Source organism: Gavia stellata, chromosome 15, assembly GCF_030936135.1.
Source record: "Gavia stellata isolate bGavSte3 chromosome 15, bGavSte3.hap2, whole genome shotgun sequence".
Classification (NCBI taxonomy): Eukaryota; Metazoa; Chordata; class Aves; order Gaviiformes; family Gaviidae; genus Gavia; species Gavia stellata.
Window position 1 is genome coordinate 19,166,085 of NC_082608.1, and position 20,168 is coordinate 19,186,252.

The 20,168-nt window shown below is 37.2% G+C and overlaps 1 protein-coding gene across 2 annotated transcripts in view; it reads left to right on the top strand.

The window, feature by feature from the left end:
- CDH13 (cadherin 13) overlaps positions 1–20,168 on the top strand; it is a 535,620-nt gene that overhangs the window by 434,797 nt on the left and 80,655 nt on the right. For both annotated transcript variants that reach the window (XM_059824681.1, XM_059824680.1), the window contains exons 9-10: positions 15,214–15,396; positions 16,385–16,638. In XM_059824681.1, the coding sequence (XP_059680664.1) occupies positions 15,214–15,396; positions 16,385–16,638 (437 nt within the window). The remainder of the gene's footprint in view (positions 1–15,213; positions 15,397–16,384; positions 16,639–20,168) is intronic.

Genomic DNA, 20,168 nt, shown 5'->3' on the forward strand with positions numbered 1-20,168 from the left:
TTTCATTAAGAGAATGTTTTATAACCATATAACATTTTTCATTCCAAAGAACCCCAAAGGAACATACAGAAAATGGATCCTCTCCGTGGGCAAGCAGAAGATTAAATTGCAACTTTCTGCTGCTTGCAGGGAAAATGGAGGTTTAAGACTTCTTTTCCTTTATTAAAGAATCCTACTCAGGAAAGTTGCTTTAATTTTTAAAGAAGCGTTGCGAACAATGGCTAACCGTGGTGTTGTGTTGTTACACTCAAAATCTTGTTGATGGGCAAACAGGAAGCCCACCTCATATATAAAGCCAAGAATGTATTGTTAGTAAAATCGAAAACTAATCCAAGTCCCTCCTAATCCAAGATTTAATCCAGATTGAATTACTGCAGAAAAAGAATAATTCTTCTATTCAGAAAAATTTTCAATAATGACAATATGACAGTTGTTGTACACATTGTAAAATTGTTGTACACATCCTTCTTAGCTTCTACCCCTTTTCCTGCTGTTACTCTCACCGTTTCCTGGTTCCTCTGAGTTGTAAAGTTTATGCTTTCATTCCAGTGTTCATGATAGTGGTGTTATGACAAGTTGTCAGCACCTGGAGTCCTTTGCCAGGACAAGCGTGGTGCTCACGCTGATCATTTCTTCTTCCTTCCTTTGGGATCATTTGGGGTCATTTTTATGTATTTGCTAACATGCTTTTACATGTTGCTTTTTCTTCATTGGTCTAAAGCTCCATGTTACATTCAAATTTACTATGTATGATGTCTTTTATATTTGTTAGATACTTCTTTATTGCCCCTAAAACCAGTTTTGTCCAGCTCCAGGTCTGCATTTCTTTAACTAAACATCGGTGAGTTGTTTATTGACATGGGATCTCCAGTGTCAAGTCTGTGCTTCATGTCTTGTCATCCGTGACTGTACTTCTCTGTACTGCATCCTGTGTCACCATTTCTCAAGGCTTCTTTTATCATACAAGGCCTGTATTTCTCTGTACTACATCATTGTGTGAGAGTTATGAAACTGGTGGTACCGTACAAAGATAAATGAGTAAAAATAAATTAGCCAAATCCTGTTACAGCGAAACCAAGTAAAGCTGCAGGCAGGTCAAGGAAAGTTCAGGCAGAGCAAGCCTGACAAACCTTCATCCTGAGGTTTGAGGCCTTGCAAACTCAAAACATGGGCTGTTACTAGCAGTGGCAATACCAGATTACAGAGCTACATAGTTACTGTATCATTCTGTGTTTTCTAGGCTGCAGTTAGCACTTAACGATTGAGATGGCACTTGAGTCCAATGCATAGCAGAAAGAAGTTTAAGTATCATGGCTGGTACAGACTTTGTGCTACTGTGGCCCCATGTCTTGACTGACGCAGGAGTGAGTGAGTGATGTGCACTGACTCATTCTAAAGTATAATGAAAGCTCTCCATCATCATTAGTCCACTGAAACTGCGATAACCAACACACCTCTGGGTCAGAAGGCAGAGCCAGTGGCTGTGGCAGTAGCCTCAGGACTCAGAATAAAGAATATCTGTGTATCAGCAGACTCGGGGATTGTTATGTAAGATGCAAAACAAACCAGTAGGAGTCAAACTGAGCTGCTGGACATTTGTATTCATGTAAGAAGTGCCCTGAGGCTTTCAGAGAGTAGTAAGAGGTCCTTTTTCACATTTCATCCCAGACATAGTAGCTGCTGCTTCAGGTGACTGAAGCACAGTGCCAGTATCTTTAATGAGCTCCCCCAAACTTCATCTGAGCACTCACAAGGGTTCTGGGCTGTCTGACGGTAGGACTGTGGCGTGATCAAAGTCTCTTTGCTTACAAGACAAATGAAGTGGTAGTCAGCTAAACAATATTAAAAAACTACCAAAAGTAAAAGAAGAGCTAAAATCTGGCAGTGGCAAGAGGGACAAATGGAGAGAACCAAGGCGACTTTTCTGAGCCACCACTAGAGTGTGTAACCCAGAAAACCACAACTAAGCTATGAAAGTGTGTGTGTGTCTGTCTGTCTGTGAGAAGGGTTATTATATAGGTTAATATAGGCAGCTCTTCTTCCTTTGGTTTTTCTTTCCCCCTCCAAGCTCAATGCCCTGGACTTTATGAGTGAAAACATCATGAGTAATTGAAGTTGCAAACCCCAGCAGAATATTAAATTAGAAATTAAGCAAAAATGCTCATCAGTCGGAGCACAGAAATCCATGCAGTGTACAGCAATTGGAATAATTTTTTTTCCCAACTGCTTCACTAACTGAATTGATTAAATTAAATGTGTTCTGTGGTGCTAGCTAACCTCTGACCTCAGTTACTCAGGGTAATCAGGGGGGTAATCAGCCTGCTGTGATCTGAGCTCCAAAGGAACAAGAATATTGTAAGGTTGAGGGAGCCTGTGCTGGCATTAATCAGATGTCATCAGGGTTTGATTATAAATCCTAAAGACCACCAAATTGATACAAAATGGTTTAATTCACTAAAAATTAGTTATCTACATATTAATCACCAAGCTGAATATCTGAAAGTGATTGCTTTTCTAGTAAGTGAAGTCAGGTGTCGACACTTTGGAATGTCCCACAGTTTAGTAATAAATATAATGATCAGCATCAGCACAAAAGTAGCATTAGCCAGATTAAAAAAGATTTTGTTCTAACCTCGAATAGATTTTTTTTCCTCCTCTCTGAGTTCACAGCTCCATTGAAATTGTTCCTCATGTTCCTACTCTAATTATGAGTTTACTCAGAAGCAAGAAACAGTATATGTTTCAAGCTACCTGCAAGCACAGCATTTTTCTCCCTTCCAAGGGGAGAAAGGGTGGCTGCTTACAGTGTATCATACTGCTGTGTATAGAAATAAAATGATATTTATTGTCCCTTAAAATGATTTCCCCTAGAACTGGCAAGCTCAGTTGAAAAATCTGTATCTAGAAATGTGTATAAGGATTCAATTAATTGCTAGTGTACTTGCTTGCTCTCCTTGGGAAGAGTTCAGTGTGGCAATTTTGATGCAGATGTATTAGCATATTATGTAGAGATTTGCTACAGAAGAAGGGGAAGCAGTCTTAAGAGAGAGGAATAGCACAGTTGCTTAATAAACTAATTTTCCTCATACATGTCCTGATTTAATAAGCATTCAACCCTGTGGAAAAGCTTTTTTGATATAAACCAATGACAGTACCAAATGCTTATTGGTGTCACCTGTATTTCCTGGGAATTGCCTTTATTTGCATTAGAAATTTGGTCTGCTTGGAATTGGAGGACTTAAGCTGCTGTTCAAGGATTTCCAAGCATACCACAGCATTAGCTGTGACCAGAATGAAGGAATTCTATGAATTCTGCACATCCCAGCAAGAGTCAGCTCTAGTGATTACTTGCTGTGGAGGTGCATTGGACTTTCTGCTCTTACCCAGACTGACCGTGGAGTGCATTTGTGCTAGTTGTGATGCTTCTCACCTTCCGTCAAGATATTACAGTGATGGTCTTCACAGGCACAATAACCATGATGTGCCACTGGGACAGGCCACATTTGCTGTTCTTGTTCAGCTAATCTCTGCAGCCCATACAAGGTAGGTCTGACAGGCTTGACTTACTGTATATAGACTTCATGGTGCGCACGCACATCTTTCCATCCAAAGCACAAGTGTAGTGCCCTGGCCTGTCTTGACCTCCCTCCTAATTCTTGGTGCTCAGACACATAAACTGAGGAGCACTGTCATCAAACTTGTAGTCATTCACATTCTCCAAATAGCTTAGAGAGAATTCAGTATCAGGATATATAAAAATCCTTAGTTCCTTCTTTATCCTCCTTATTAGTAAGAAGGACTAAATGGACACTTAATCTATTTACAGCAAAACATATCCAGTTGAGGCTGCAACGGTGTTTGTGTTCAAGAAGGCTGTGTATACAGTAAATGTATGATTAGGAAAACGTAAATTACAGGTGAGAAAATGAAAGGGGCCTGAATGTTCCCTCTGCGACATTCTAGACAGGAAATAAGCACACAATGGGCACTTACAAAAGGAACGTTTCATTTTCCTTTATTACAAATATTTTTCTTTCAAGAAAAGATGAAATGAGCATTGGCAAAAGGAGCTGGGCAGTGGGAGATGAAGACCATGGGTATCCTTAAAGCAGAAAGCAATAAGTCCATTTAGTATACCTTTGCCTCCTTCCTGACCTTTTCCACATCTGTGCAATGCCAAACCATCCACCTGTTGCTCCATGCTTCAATCACTGTATGTCTCAATATACATTTAAATCTTATGTGTTTTCAAAGCAGGCCACCCAGCTGCAAGTGAACTCCTCTCAAACTGCCTTTTGAAACCTCCCATCACAGTGCTTTATGGGGAGGCTCAGATCACTCCATAGTCATTAGTCAAATAGGTTGCATTCATTTCTATTATTCTTTCTTCTTGACCTTGGGAAAAGAATTTTTCTGTGCTAATAGGGTTGGAGACCCTAGGACCTCGTTGTTCCCTGTCAGGGTAATGAGAGCACTGTGCTTACCTCGATGTTCAAGATACGATAAAGATTTTTCTGCTATGGGAGGAAGACAGAAAAGGAAAGAGGCCATTAATCATGACAGCTCACCTATGTCTATATCGCTAAATGATTCTTCTTGTATCATAGCTTTTTGATACAGCAGTAATATTTATGTTCAATGAATGTTGTGCAAACAGGATGTAGGCTAGATCATTTGAGAAAAAAAATGCATATCCAGTAGAAGAAACTACATGCAATAGTCTTCATTCATCACTTTGTCGGCAGACTTGGAAGACTTACTGTGTTCAGATAGATTGAAATATGGAACATTCATCCCAAATACTCCTTTCCCCACCCAGTTTTCCACAGAAAACAAAATGCTGGCTAGAGATTTCATTTTTCAAATTCAGACAAATTCTGTATCACTGCAGATGATACTGCCTGTAACCTTCCATCTGTACCTCCTGCCTCCCCTGGAACAGTGTGAAACCTCGCAGAGTTCTTATCTGCTTCCAAAAAAGAGTTTTCAAACTGGGCTAACTTCAGACAGCTCTCAGCTGGAGGGGCTTGTAAATCTAGGGCACCTCATCCCCATCAGTTGGCACAACCTAAAATGCCAGAAGTTTGGGGAATTGATGAAATTCATTGCTAAAATATTCTAGAGATACAAGTTGCTTTGAATGCTTCAAATGGTGCTGCTAGGCACTGCTCACCAAAGACCATGTGAAGACGCTTAAACACTGTCAAAACATCTGTTGTTGGCAGCATGGGTCGTGATCAGCTGTAAACTGTCTTCTTTGGAAGCAATGTCCTCTCAGGGCAGAAAAAGCAACATTTCTCATTGGATGCATATGCTGCTTTTTACCAGACCCCAAAGATTCTGCCATTGAGAAAGTCTGATTTACGTTGTAATTTCCACCTCTCTGCAAATACATGTTGGCTTCTTAACCTGGTAAGAGCATGGTTCAGTCTTGCAATATTAAGGTGCCAAAACAGAGTGTTTTCACAGCATTCTGAAAAGTATATAAAGGACTTGAAAAGCCGCATGTTAATCTGTGATTTCCTTGGACAGTGCAATTTATTTAGAAATACTGCTAAATCATGACTCAGTTCCATCTACAATTCAATAATCAGATTGTATTTAACCTACATTTTAAACCTAATCTTGAACTAACTGAGTTCCAAATCATTGTGACAGTTGCTATGAAGTTGGTGTCTATATATAACAGCTTCATAGACTAATTTATTATTTCCTTATTTATACACAGTGGAGAGGTAATCATCATCATAATTTTAAACAGAGAACAAATAACCATTGGAGCTGATTGTCAAAAAAATTAATAATATGTTTATCACTTAGGTTCTTTAAATCTAGAATTGGTGCTTTTTGAGAAAATTGTACTCAAACTTCAAGTTGTCAATATTGACGCTGAGTCACTGGAGATGAGTGTTCAAAAGGTGTGTGGCCAAATATTTAAAACAGCCAACAGCATTGCAGAATTCACTTAAATTAGACTATGTGCATTCAAAAAACTGTGAATGCATATTCTATTTGGTGTTCATGTAATACAGGAGAAACACACAGAAAAAATCACTCCCAGAACAGGTTACACCATTTTAGGTAATGATTTCCTGAGTAACAAGAGCATCGTCTTAAAAGGCTTTTTATTTTTTCTTTTTATCTTTCCCTATCAACACATGTATAAACCCTTGCTTGCCAGAATGGATTTCTTGGCATTTTATTTTTTCATCAAATCTGTGCACAGTCATAGCTTATGTCAGTTCTAAGGGCATGTTTAGTAAAGTATTCAGGAATATCTTATTCATTGCTAAGTCCTCAAATAATAGAATAAAGGAGTAACAGATTTGTGTTAAAAAAATAAAAATGTAATAAAACATGAAATTAGGATTTCACAGAACATTCATTCGTAACTGTAGTAGTAGTTATACAGATTAACAAGATCCCTCTAGAATTTTATCTAGGAAATGTTTGTTCTTTGACCTATTTAGAATGAAGCATTTTTTTTTTTAACATCTTCCATTAGTTTTCTTTTGTATAGCACTAAAATACAGTTTTCATACATGTATGAAAAGAAATTCTGGAAGTTACCTTCCTAAAGAGAAGTCGCAAAATGCTCTTCTCTACTTCCTAAATGTAAACATGACAATAATTTAAAAATCATCAGTAGCTTTCATCTACTGAAGCTCTTGTCACTGCCCAGCTCCCTCCCCATCAGTACAGAGGCCACATTGCATTTATTTATACCTGAGAGGAGACTAAAGCCACTAGAGTAGTTTCTCCTTCATTCCTCTGAATCTCCCAGGCTTTCTAGCAAATTGACTGGTCTCTGCATATGCATGTTAAAGTCAGTGCTATCAAAACAGTCTTTCTGTTGTGATAGAATTCCCCTTTTATTTACCACTTTGATGTTCAGAGAGGAGTGAATTCATCTGTCCTGCTGTTAAGGAGCCTATATGGTACAGATAGCAACTTCAACAATTAAAGAGGACACCTTCTCTGAACCCGTTCCATGTCAGACAAACCCCAAAAACGTGACTTAGTCTGGAAACCAGTAGGAGGAATTTGTTGCTTGCGGTTCTGACCCATGGAAAAAATGCACCCCACCTGTAACTGGGACTGGCATGTGAAACAGTCTTAGTGGCATAGGAGAGTTTGCATGAATTCCTTGTAATATGAGTAGGTGGCTTCCACGCTTTTTTCTATTAGTAAGGCAGTTTCAGTAAGCTCAACCATATATGTTCAGATGTTAATCTTCAGCATCAGAAAAGTTGGTTCGGGTATGAAAAAGTCTCTGCTAAAAATGAAAGAGGAGCATTTAACAAGGCCTCCTTCCCTTCCTTCGTGACTGTCATTAGCATAAGTGACAACTGTGTGGATTGATGGGGGGAAAAAGCCTGTAAAACCTTTCTGCTCCTAAAATGCGGTGGATGTAAAAGAAAGAAAAATGCAGCTAAGTCTATTCTATTTAAAGTTCATTCTATTTAAAGAAGACATCCAGCATCTTAGAAAGATAGGATTAACACTGCTCTTGATGGGAAGTGCACTGAGGAAGAAATAATACGTAGCTGGATTGGCTGAATACAGCACAAGTGGTCTCATAAATGTGAAAAGCAGGTATCTCCCTGGTCCCTAGGCAACGCTGATGCTGTAACCGGTGAATAGGTGTAGTTTGCTCTTTCAGGCTTGGTCATATCATCATTTTCTATGATGCTGTTGTTTTAAACATAAGGTTTGTTCTACCTGGCGGGAAAGAATTTTTGATAGATGAGAAAATAACATCATTATTTATTTGAGTTTTTCCCAAAAGTACCTTAAGTGTAGTAAATATTATAGTGACCTTTCACTGCCCTCTGTCCACTGGGAGAAAGAGTATTTGTTTTTCTATGATATGACCATCATTCTAGAAGCCTTGATTTATTCTAGAAATAATTGAATGCACCTTGCATTTATAGGTGGAAAAGTGAAAAAAAGAGTGAATCCTTTCTAAATTATTTATATATTCTGAAAAAAAAGATGTTTGTCTTCCTTCTGAATCTTTGGACAACTGTACTACATTTGATGCATACCCTGGAGGTAACAGACTTTGAAGCAGGCATTCAACATACGATTAATACATGTTAGAATTATCTTTTTGCCTTCACTCAATGAGGCCATGAGCTGGACTGAGAAAGAGTCAAAGTCTAGTGTAAACAAAATTTTTCGAAATGGTTAAAAAAAGGTAGCTATTTTCAAGTTTCCTTCACCATCACTTATTTACAGTCCCTGAATGGCTTTTTAGTCTTCTGCAAGCACATAAACAAGAGGATAGGAATACAACAGAGTTTCAACACTGCTGTGGGAAAGAAGCAGAAAGGAAAGGTCTTTAAATTCATTTGCGAATCTTATGAGGATCTGACTCTGTAGATCTTCCACAGTTTTCCAAGATTTGTGATGTCTGCAGGAGGGATAGGGAGAACTCTTTGCATTGCCACTCTGCCAACTTTAAAGGCAACTCTTGCGGCACCCAGCAGGTTATCCATCCATCCATCCATCCATCCATCCATCCATCCATCCATTTTACCCTGTTATTTTTGCATTCTGTCCCTGCCCTACTCAGTCATGAATCCTAATACCTAAAGAGTTCTTGAAGTGGTCCCACTGAATCCCAGAGATAGCTTAGCTTCATCACAATGGAAAACTGCTCACAGAGGGACTTGTATCTGGAGCATGGGGAAACAGCCTGATTAATATTTTCTTGTTTCTTTGTTTGTTGCATTACTAGCACTCCTTAGCAGTACTTTTCCAAGCAGACTGATGAGCAGCAAAACGCGATAAAGTCATGTTGAAACTCCCCTTGCCTTTTTTTGATCATTCGTGATTAATATCAGCAATAATAAGCATCTTTCTGTTTTTCAATAAAAAGGCACAAATTTATAGAGCCTGCAGAAATTGTAGCCATGTTACAGAGAGTAGAATTTAATCTTTGGCCATCCATTTAGCTAATTAATCTTTTGGATTTGTTGCTGTTGTTGCAGGCTGCAGCATATGTGGAAAAAAGTACTCATTCAGTCTTTCATTATTGAGCAGTACTTTTATTTTGTAAAGTAACTGGTGTGTGCCTTGAAAGATCACAAGGCATTTACAATACATAGCCTGCGAAATTCATTCAAAAGTAAAAGTGAAAATGCATCCAAAATTATTATGGTCAATTTCATATATTCGGAAAGATTTTTTTCTAAGTTACAACTGAATTCTTTCTGTAATTTCACTAGGGAGATGGAAGAATATTATGTACTTAGAAAAAATATAGAATAAACTGAAAGAAACACTTTAAGTTAAGAAATAATATAGCCCCTACGAGCCAGCATTATGGCAGTAAGACAATGACAATTACTAAAGACTGTTTAGGTGACTCATAGCTTTAATTTGTGTTTTGCATCTAGTTTACACTGTTGAATCCTTGTCGTACTACGATAATACTTTATATTTACACAGTGTCTTTCATCTAAATGGCTTCCAAAGTGCTTCATATGTTGCTTCATGTATAGCTTACATCAACTTAATCCATTACATTAATACAGCTATATCTGTAGTGAAACACAGCAGCTATTTGTGTCCATATAGTAAAGGCTATGAACAGTTTTAAGAGGGAAAATACCTTCAAAATCTGTAGAAGAGATTAGGAAGAATGTAATACCAAGTTACAATTTGCCTTGAGCACAAAATTGGCAATGAAATTGCTCACGTGGAGAGTTCAATATAAACTGCTGTTGGCCATGTCCTCTGTTTTTCAGCCTGCCAGGGGCCCCTGATAGCAGGCCAGCACGTTTGGTCGTTGTGCTGAGATGAAAGGTGACTGAAGAATCATCAGTATTGCTTTGTTCGATGCACAAATGTTATACTACATACTTCCACCTAGTATCTCACCTGTCTGGTTTGTGAAGTCTGATGAGTTCTGAGCACCAGATTACTTGGTTTATTGTTAGCCAGCAAGCTGGGCTTTGTGTCCCAGTGAATTCCGCCAGAAATGTCCATTGCTGACATTTATGAGAGTCTTATTCCTGATTGCTTGAGAATGCAAACCTTTGTGATCACTCTGAAAATTCGTTTGTCCTTGGAGATATGCCAGATACAGAGCTATGGAAAACACATTGTTTCCTTCAGAAATAAATATTGCCCACTCAGGTGCACACATACTGAATGACAGCGTGCAAAGTAAAAGACACAGACAAAGAGCAAGCAGATTGCTAGAGATTGTATAAGCTTGTCTTCATATTTTCAAGAAAGCAGATAGACAAAATATGGTTGCAAAAGCAGTGGACTTTAGTGGAGGAGGACAAATACAATAATACAGTTTCCCTGGGGAATTTCTAATAGAGACATGTGAATTAATATATCCCATTATTTCTCATCTTTTATGATATATAGATGAGGAAACAAACACGTGATAGTAGCACAGAATACCTTCAACTGGAATGTCACCCTGATAAATGCAAACTGACATGGAGTTTTAATTTGTTTGTTCTTGACTGGGAATCACAGCATGCAGAATCTTAATGAGCCGTGGGGTAGCGATCACCAATCCCAGACACGTTTATCTTGCATTGTGTTTGCTGCTTGTGTCAGCTCTTTAACTTGGGTATATCGGTACCCCATTCTGAGACAGTTTTTCCGTGGCTTCGTAAAGGTACTAAGATTATTACTGCATGCTCATGCTGTTGCTGGACAGTAGACATTCAGGTGATTCTGATGCAGTTAGGTTCATTTGTTCCTCTGTGCTCTGAGAAGCCAGTAAATAAACTACAGAAGCTTTAAATAAGGCTGTCAGATAAGAATACAATTTTCGTACAAGTTAGGTACTATTTCCAGTTTTGTTTGAGTCTGAGATGGGGTTAGTGCCTGGATTCTCAGGTGAAAACATTTTGCAAAGTGATCTTTTCATGTATCTGCCCATGGTGGAAATATGACAGGACTGGTTTTTCCTGAGGCCCTACTGAGCCATTTTGCTGTCCCACCAGTTCGCCATAGAGCTCAGTGTGGAGGAGGATTTGGCTCAGTGTTATATTATATCCCGGCTCCACCAGGAAACAGCTACTAAAATTAAGCTGTGATTCAATTTGTTTGTTTCCCCACTTGACTTTAGCTAGCCTTTGCTGCAGGCCCAGTTTTTCTCAGTAGATACCTGCCATCTTGAATTCCTGTACTCAGTCAGGTAACATTCCTGCTAGCTTGGAACCATAATTTTTCATTCTATCTTCTCAAGCTTTGCACATAGTTTGGAGCAGGCTTGCAAGATCCAGGGAAAGGAGGAATAGAGTTTGACTGCTGAACTGAGATTATCTCTTCTGCTCAGAGCTATCCTAGGTGCTGTTACATGGGCTGTATTCTGACACAGTTGTTTTGAATGTTGCTCGTCTCCTTGCCATCCCTTTACTGACTGCTTTGTTTAAGAAATATAAGCTGCTTGTTTTCACTTGCAGGGACCCCCATGCTTAGTAGAACTGTCTTTCTGATCTCTCTCAAGAATGTCCAGTGGTCAATAGCTACTTCCCATCAGTCCATCGTGAGAGCAAACATTGCTCACTCGTTACCCTTTCAAGTCTATTTGTGCTTCCTCACAAGCTACCCTCACACTCTTGGAGGAACTCTTCATCTACATCCATCGCTATATTTCCTTGCTGTCTTTCAATTCCCCGTTAAAAGTCTCATTTGTCTAAAAAAGCTGATGATTAAGCATAAACTTCTGGCTGCTATTCACTCATTGTTTCCTTCGAAGTTGCTATTAGTCTGTTGTGTCTTTCAGTATTTTTTCATAAGCTTTTGGGTGCAGAAAAAGGGGAATTACGTCTTTTTTCCCTATGTTTATAAAACTCTAAATATGACAATTACTAGAATTTCTAGTTTGCATGCATGATAAGCACAATAAAGGACAACATGGCCTATCACTCCACAGAGCAAGTTAACCTTATGTGTTCAAATGCTCAGTTGTAGTAAATTAACATAGCTCTTTCCAGCCAAATGCAACTCTGGCCCAGGGTATTTGCCTGCTAAGTTATTATTTTTAATATGGGTCCAGATGATAGCAGTTTAAATAAAGTACTGAACTCATCTATTTTATTCTTAATTTATAGTGGTGCTTAGGGGATATGCAGATATTTAAAAAGAGTAAAATCAATTAACTTGTGATCCAATTATTTGTGTGAGCCACTATGGGGTTTTATTTTAGAGCACTGGATCAGACTCTCCCAGTTAAGCACCGTGCTTTGAAAATGTAAACCTTTCATTTTGAAGTATGATGAACCTGTGGTTATATTTTCTCTATTTGCAAATCCAACTCCTTTTTTTGTGCTTTCATAGTTTTTAAATTCCCTTCTTTACTTTTGTTTCTGAAAGGGACCCAGTATAAATAGAACAGATTTTTCTAAATACTAGGAAGTCTATTCTTTGTATAAGAACAGGCTGAACAGGTGAAAGCGTTCACCTTCTAGGTAATATACACTAAATTTTTCTGGGCCTCTCTATTTCACAGTAGATACTTGTCTTTTGCAATCACAAATCTGTGATGTATTCACTTTTCATGTTATAAATTTAGAGTAGACCCATATGACAACTTCTGTGATTTGATCATTCTGCTTTTTCATCCATCTTGAACAGATTTTAGTCTAATGTTCCAGACAGCTTCAAATACCCTCTGTGTTTCTATGGTCATTTCTAAAATGCAAAGAATGCTAGGGGTGAGTGTACTACTACGCTTGGAATTATTTGGCTTGGCACAGCCTTTGCCTGTAGACGTTGTTATTTCCTTGATCTGCAGGTGTCAGAAGCTCTGCAGTTTTATGCCCCAAGCAAGTCTATGTGCCCCTTCTGCACTACTAACTCACTGCAATTGAAGCTACTGAGAGCCCTTCCTAAATAAGGAGAAACTAGGAATGCAGAAGAAAGCCAATCCCAGTGGAAATATCCTTGAATTAGATAGCCTTAAAATGACATTCAATATTTTTTGAACTAGCTGGCACATCATGGCAACCTTTCCAATCGTAGTCTGGCACTGGTGGGGTAAGCATAATAAATTTATCTCACTGGCTTCACAACTATGTATCTGAATAAAATAGCCAGGTCTTTAAAAATTTTACCCTAACAGGTCTTACTGTTCCCAAGGTGATCCAGGGAGTATTGAACACTTAATTGAATCAGACTAGTGGATTAAGGAAATGATTTTTCAGAAGGATCAATATGAATTACGAGCAGATGCCCAGTCAAATCTAAGGGTTAGATTCTTTAGGATTAGGTTCCTTGAAGTCTAGTTGCCTTTTTACACAGCTAAATATGAATTGTTTGGTATTGAACACTTGTTGGGAAAAATTCTGGCCATTATGGTTCTGATGTCCTGTTTTATACATGCTCAAGCTGATATGATATGAAATAATAAAAAAATATCCATCAGGCTAATTGCTTGTTTTCAATTAGAGTAAGAGGTATCCAAGTGTGCTTTCCAGTGACAGCATTTTGCTGAGCAGGAAGGAATACAATCTTGGTAATCATTCCTCTGTTATTTCCAAGATTCTTAATAAAGCTTTTCTTTGATTTGTTTCAAAGCAAGTAAAAAAATTGTTATATTATCATTTAGAGTTAATTAAACTGCAAATGAGCTTAATGATCTGTCTGAAACAAAGCTCAATCACAACCTGTTACATATTAAATATCAAAATCAAAAGAACCTTTACATTCTTTGTCAAACATACCAAAGAAGATAGAAATAGCCAATCATTAATGTCATCCTTTTATAAAATCAAGTTGGAGGCTGGAAAGCTTGAACTGAATGATACACTCACATTATACAGCTAAATTGAAAAAGGGTTTGAAAACGTAAGTCAAATATCCTGGAATAAATGAAAAAAAAAAAAAGATAACTGAACACAGGAAAAGACATAGTTGTCTCCTCTGTATTTTACTATGAGGAAATCCATTTTACCTACTGTTTGTCCAGATTGTAAAATCTCTATATTAATGAAATGCCATTTTCTGGATTCAGTATTCTCACAAAATCTTCTGTAGTGTTATGACTTCATGTGGTCTATAAGACAGAACAAAAGATATTTAGTCTATTCAGGTCTTGAAGCCACTTGGGTGATTTTTTCCCTTGAGTGATATAATGTCACCGACGATGTAGCTTTTAAGCAGTGCATGTACAGCAAAGCCTATTTGTGTCATTAAAGTTTGTAATTTTGGACTTTTGAAGGCTTAATCCCTAGAAATGCTAAGATTTCCTAATGGTCTATAATGGTACTGCTGATGTTCAGCACTTCTCAGGATTAAGTATGTTATCATTCTGGTTTATCCACCTATAAAGCAGGTATTATCTTATCACTCTTATATACAGGGCTTTTAGCATGTCAGCCTCAAGTACTTGAAAGGTGAGGAGTATTATTAAGTCTGACCCTTACAAGCTTTTCCAATGATTTGCTTAGTGTTTTTGCTACATAAATAAGAATGATGTTATACACTGTTCGTCTGGATAGTAAATTAGAGAGAATTTTCTCATAGGGCTTGGCTAGCTGAATAGTACGGCTGTGCAGCAAACTTCACATGGTCATAAAAAATTCTTCCACTGAAAAAAGGAAGTAACACTGACTTATAGTTTCGCAGATAAAGTGGTAGCATGAGGTCCAATTATTTTTTAGTCTCTTAGAGCAACCCCTGCAAAAATGGTATGGGAACACTTTTTTTTTGAAAAATGTTTTATGTGTTGATAACAGTGTAGTGAAAAATTAATAAGGGTGGGGTAATTTATGAAAATAATACTCTGAAATGTAAAACTGGATTGTCTGTAACTAATAATACATTCGGGGGCAACAATGGGCTATATTAGTCAGCGTCCTCTTCTGCTTAGCTATGAGTATAGTTCCTTTTCTGATAGCACATGCACCTATGCAACACTGTATATATTTTCAGGATTCACCTTTCCAGGAATATGAGATGAACTTTCTTCTTGTGATCAGAATCTTCCACAGCTTGATTCCTATCACATTGCTGCTTATCGGCCATCTATTTAATGGAGAGCAGCTGTAATGTGCTACCTTATATTTCATGAGTGAGGATGTATTATTTAGAGCCTATAACGTTCAGTTTCTGTCAAGGATTACATCTTTCTCCTGTTGTGGTAAATAATTAACGCTGGCTTGGATATTTCATGTGTGTGTGGGGGGGTATTACTTGAAAATAGTAACAATTTCCTCTATGTTTTTTGTCTAGTTTCAAGCCACAGTAAAGGAAGGAGTCACAGGTGTAATAGTAAACTTAACCGTTGGTGACCGAGATGACCCAGCAACTGGAGCATGGAGAGCTGTCTACACCATTATTAATGGAAATCCAGGGCAGAGTTTTGAAATCCATACCAATCCCCAGACTAATGAGGGAATGCTTTCTGTTGTCAAAGTAAGAACAATTTGCTGTTGTACTGTTTTATTACTGTAAGGTCCACCCACTGGATTTACGGCATAAGAGACATCACAGCAAGGATAAGGTACTCCAAAATACATAGTTGGCTACCAGCCCTTGTCCAAACAATCTGTGTAACCCCTTCTTCTGTCACAGTAACCCTACTTCTTTAGTCATAAGGACCTGGCTGTTGTTAACTATATTGCCGTTGTGCTTAAATAACATCTAGTTTTGCAGTAAGCATCACAATTAATAGTGAGACTTTACAACACAGTTTTGTTTGTGACTGAGGGTACAATTAGAATTCAAGGGTCATATTTTGTTCTCAGATAACACAGATGCAAATATGAGGCAAGTAAGGGATGTGGCTTCAGACTGAACTAGAGGTGCCTTTGGTCCCATGTTTCTAGTCTCATGAAAAAATGTATTACCTGTCTTTGTATGAAGATAATCCTATATCTCATATTTTTAAAAAAAGAAAATAGTCCTGGTGGCTGCCTGTACAAGAATTTTCTCTGTTTGACTTCAGAAGAGAGTTACTTTCAATTTTAAACACAAATAAAATGTTTTTGCATGGCGGTGCTTTTGATTTCAAGGTAGGAGTTGAGAAAATAGCCTTATCTTACTTATCCTAAGTAGCTACTAAGTATGACACTGATTTGTTTGCTAAATGCATATTACATCATAAATAAGCATGTACGTATGAGAATTGAATTATATCTATAACGTATGGCAAAAACATACATGCTCTTGGCTAGAGGGACATCTATATCTTTCACTAAGTCCATTAAGTTCATTATCTTCAATGCACTTTATAACTACCATTGTGTCTAATGCTAAACTCTGCACAAGTATCAGATGCGATGAATGCTGTTGTCTCTTTCTGGCTAATTCCATCTTCTGCAAGTTTGCAATGGGGTACAAGGGAAAAGTGTTAAGTACTGTCTTTGCACCTTGCACTCTGACTTTATGATATGTTTTACAGCCTTTAGACTATGAGATTTCGGCATTTCACACGTTGCTGATCAAAGTAGAAAATGAAGACCCGCTGATTCCAGACATAGCCTATGGCCCCAGTTCCACAGCAACAGTTCAGATCACTGTTGAGGATGTGAATGAAGGCCCAGTTTTCCACCCAAACCCAATGGCAGTGACAAAACAAGAAAACATCCCTATTGGCAGTGTTGTGTTAACGGTAAATGCCACTGATCCAGATACTTTGCAACATCAGACTATCAGGTGAGTGCAGTACCCTCTAATTTTCATCCATCAGAAAGTGAGTATGCCTTCTGTGCCCAATAATTTGCCTGCAGTACAGAATTAAAGTTGTTTGGGCTCTACATAATACATGGCCTTTTTTTTTCCTACAATGAAGAGATTCAGTATGATGAAAACAAAAAACTGCATTAGATGAGGGGCAATAGTTTTCCAGGCTATGAGATCACTGCAGTACAACAATCGAGTGTCACAAGCAACAGACATAGCTTTGCATAGTGTTTCAAAAATACTTTTAACGAGCTTGTTTATTCCTCTTCCTTCATGAGAGACAGAGAAAACAAGTAAAAATTGAAAATGTGTATAGAAATAATTTATCAGTTTTACATATGTATTAAGTCAGTTTATGATCATTTATAATGTCCCTCAGTGAAATAATGACCATCCGTCCATGTTCAAGGGCTGAGAAAATGTTTTCCAGTGAAACGCTGAAGCTAAAGTGAGCTAAGACTTGACCTTGTTCAGATAGAGGAAAGTAAATTATTATTTCTGTGCTATGATAATGTAATCCCACACATGTGCCATGTCACAAGAGCAAACCTAGGTATTAAGTGGTGTCGTCATCTTATATTTTGATCCACCTGGTCTGGTTTTTGATCTAAAACTAAAATCTACCTCTGTGTTTAATTTTTCATTCTTACTTGTGAGTCTAATTTCCCCTACATATCAATGTATATAAAAGGGCATAAACATCTTTGTGAGAATGACTTCAAAGCTTTACCTGAACAATGTGCACTGTCAATCTATACCATGGAGGTAGATTTCTTTACTATCACAGGATTATTTAGCAGTGATTGTGCACTTCTTAAAGAAGGCCTGATGTATGTACTGTTCTACAAAAAAAAGACAGCTACTGATCTTGAAGATGTTCTCTGTCAGTAACAAGTGTTAGAAAGCATGCCATTGCAAAGGACAGCACTGACAGCCTTGGATTCGAATGATGAGAAGGTGAATTTAAGCAGGTGAGTGTGTTCATCTCCAAGGAAGGAGGAAAAAGGCAAGACATAATTAAAAGTTTCAATTCTCTGCATCACTTCAAAAATACGTAGTTAATGGAGTATGAATAGTTCAGTTTTTCTCTATTAAAAACGCCTTTGAGTTCTGCCATTGAAATGTAAGTTTATCTGAGGATGATTCTTAGCGTATGTCATTCCGCTTGTTTTCTAAATTTATTTATTTACAGAATGCATTTTTATTATTAATCTTATTCTTTGCTCCAAGGATTCCTTCTTTCATTCACTGTGGTCACACATACTTTTCTATGATGGAAAAACTATGGAATTTCTATTGCTTGTCAGATGCAGCAATATGACCCCCACAACATTACTGAGGACCTGGTTTGTGTAGGGAAAAAATATTTATTCCCTTTGGGGTCGGACTGAGTTTAAGAAACATAATTATTGAAGTTCTCTATAACTTTATGTATTTTCATGGGAGATAAGAAAAGTCATATTAATTATTGTAACAGTTGATTTTGTGATGCTAAAAGAGAAAAGCCAAGAAAATACAAGGATTTGGTTATCAAAACCAACAATTCAGAAACTATAATTTGAATTTTTCCCCTTGACCTACTGATTTTGCTGAATTTCTCCTAACTACATTGGCACTGAAATTATAGGACATACCAATAGTTCACTGAAAACTCCAAGTTGGCTTTTAGTATTGTGTGTAACCAGCTAAGTAACATAAACACTTTTTGCAGTCCACGACATCTCACAACTGACTGCAAAAGAACTCTCAAATCTTGCCTATAACTAGCTCATAATCTGTAAGTTAGAAGAAAATAATACAAGTGTAATGGAAATCTGGGAAATAGTGGAATGATTCAGGAAAGACTAATTTGACTACCTGTATGTCCTTCTTTTGCTAAAATAACAGGAAAGCATAAAATAGCATTTTTAAAAGATGCTTTTAACACTGACAGGTATTATTGAAACACATAGCTACTAGCAGTGAAAAAGGAAGACTGTAGTGTATGAGAACAGTATCTGTAATTAAGGATAGTGTAAAATTGCATGTATAGAGACCAAAGCTATGGATACAAACAAAAGAACAACAGAGAATTAGTAATATTACTTTTTTCTATTTTCAACCTATAACAACTGAGATATGTCTAACTGCAGGGATATTTTTAATTAGTTTTCTATATAAAACTTGTAGGAGGGGCTGATGATTATTTGTAATCAGGAAATTTAGTGACTCTACTAGATATCATAAATGCATTGCAAGAACCATGAATAGTGTATAGAAACCATTTGTGCCATTGTCTACATCTAGATTGAATATATTCTTTGAACGTTGCATATCTGAATCAGATTCAAATTACTTATCTCTTTGAAAAATGTGGCTTACTTTGTAAAAATTCCTAAAGACAGCTGTACTTTTGAAGCAATTTTCTTTCTTATTCTTCAGCTTGAAGTGCTTTTGCAGACTGAGAAAGAATTTCATTTAAAAGCTCAAACAAGCTGGCAAAAATGTATTACACTGAAAAAAAATATGACTCCAAGTATTTGTAAGACTCAAAAGCACGCACCTTGAGCTCTAGCTATTTGTCTGCACGTGATTAGCAGTGAACTTTCATGGTGTCAGCTCTTCTCTGATCTACTGACATTAACATTTCCAAGAAACTCAAGGTAGAGGTAAAAACATGATCCTGGAAATAAGAACTGCATGCTAATATTGACCAGCTAAATAATGTAAGCATCAAGTTCAATCTTACTCTAAATTATACCTGTTTAAAACTAGGTTAACACTGACTTTCACAACCATACCCAGATCTATAATTTCCTATGAAAATTCTGCAATGAGTATAGTAAGCTTTGGACTATAGATGTTGTAGAATGAAAGGAGCAAACAAATCCGTTGTTTTTTCCTCAACACATACCTAGGTGGAAAGTAATGTTTGTTCCGCTGTGATCGCTCCCAGAAAGAAAAGGAACCTGTTCAAGTTGGATCACGTTTCTTAGATTCATTAACCTATTTTTTTTTAAGCATTTAATTCCCTCTACAGTTTCCAATTTTTTTAGAATTAAAAAATTAAAGAAATACAGCAGGCCCCATTTCAATTATAACCCAACAATTTATTAATAGAACAGTAATGAAGTTTCTGAAATTTGATTTCTTAATCAGGGATCATTGTTATTTTTGTGCCAGATTTAAGAGTTTAATTTTGGGTGCTTCTTTCCAACCTCTGAAATTTTAATCAGAAGTTTCAAGTGTACATGTCAATGAGAAGTTAAAGGCCAAATTTAATAACATTTTCTACCTTGGGAAATTAAAAGAAGAGCCTTACTCTCTGAAATCCATTATTAACAGTAGATCTTAATTAAACACCGTTACGGTCCTCAATATGTTGTCTGTATGACGAGATTGGTTTCAGTATTTTCTCCTTTTTTTGGATTCAACAAGTCCAGGATATTCAATAGTTAGACCTTTAACTATGTGTAAATAAGTTGTTTACTGCAGTGTATATGTAATTTTTAATTAAAGCAACA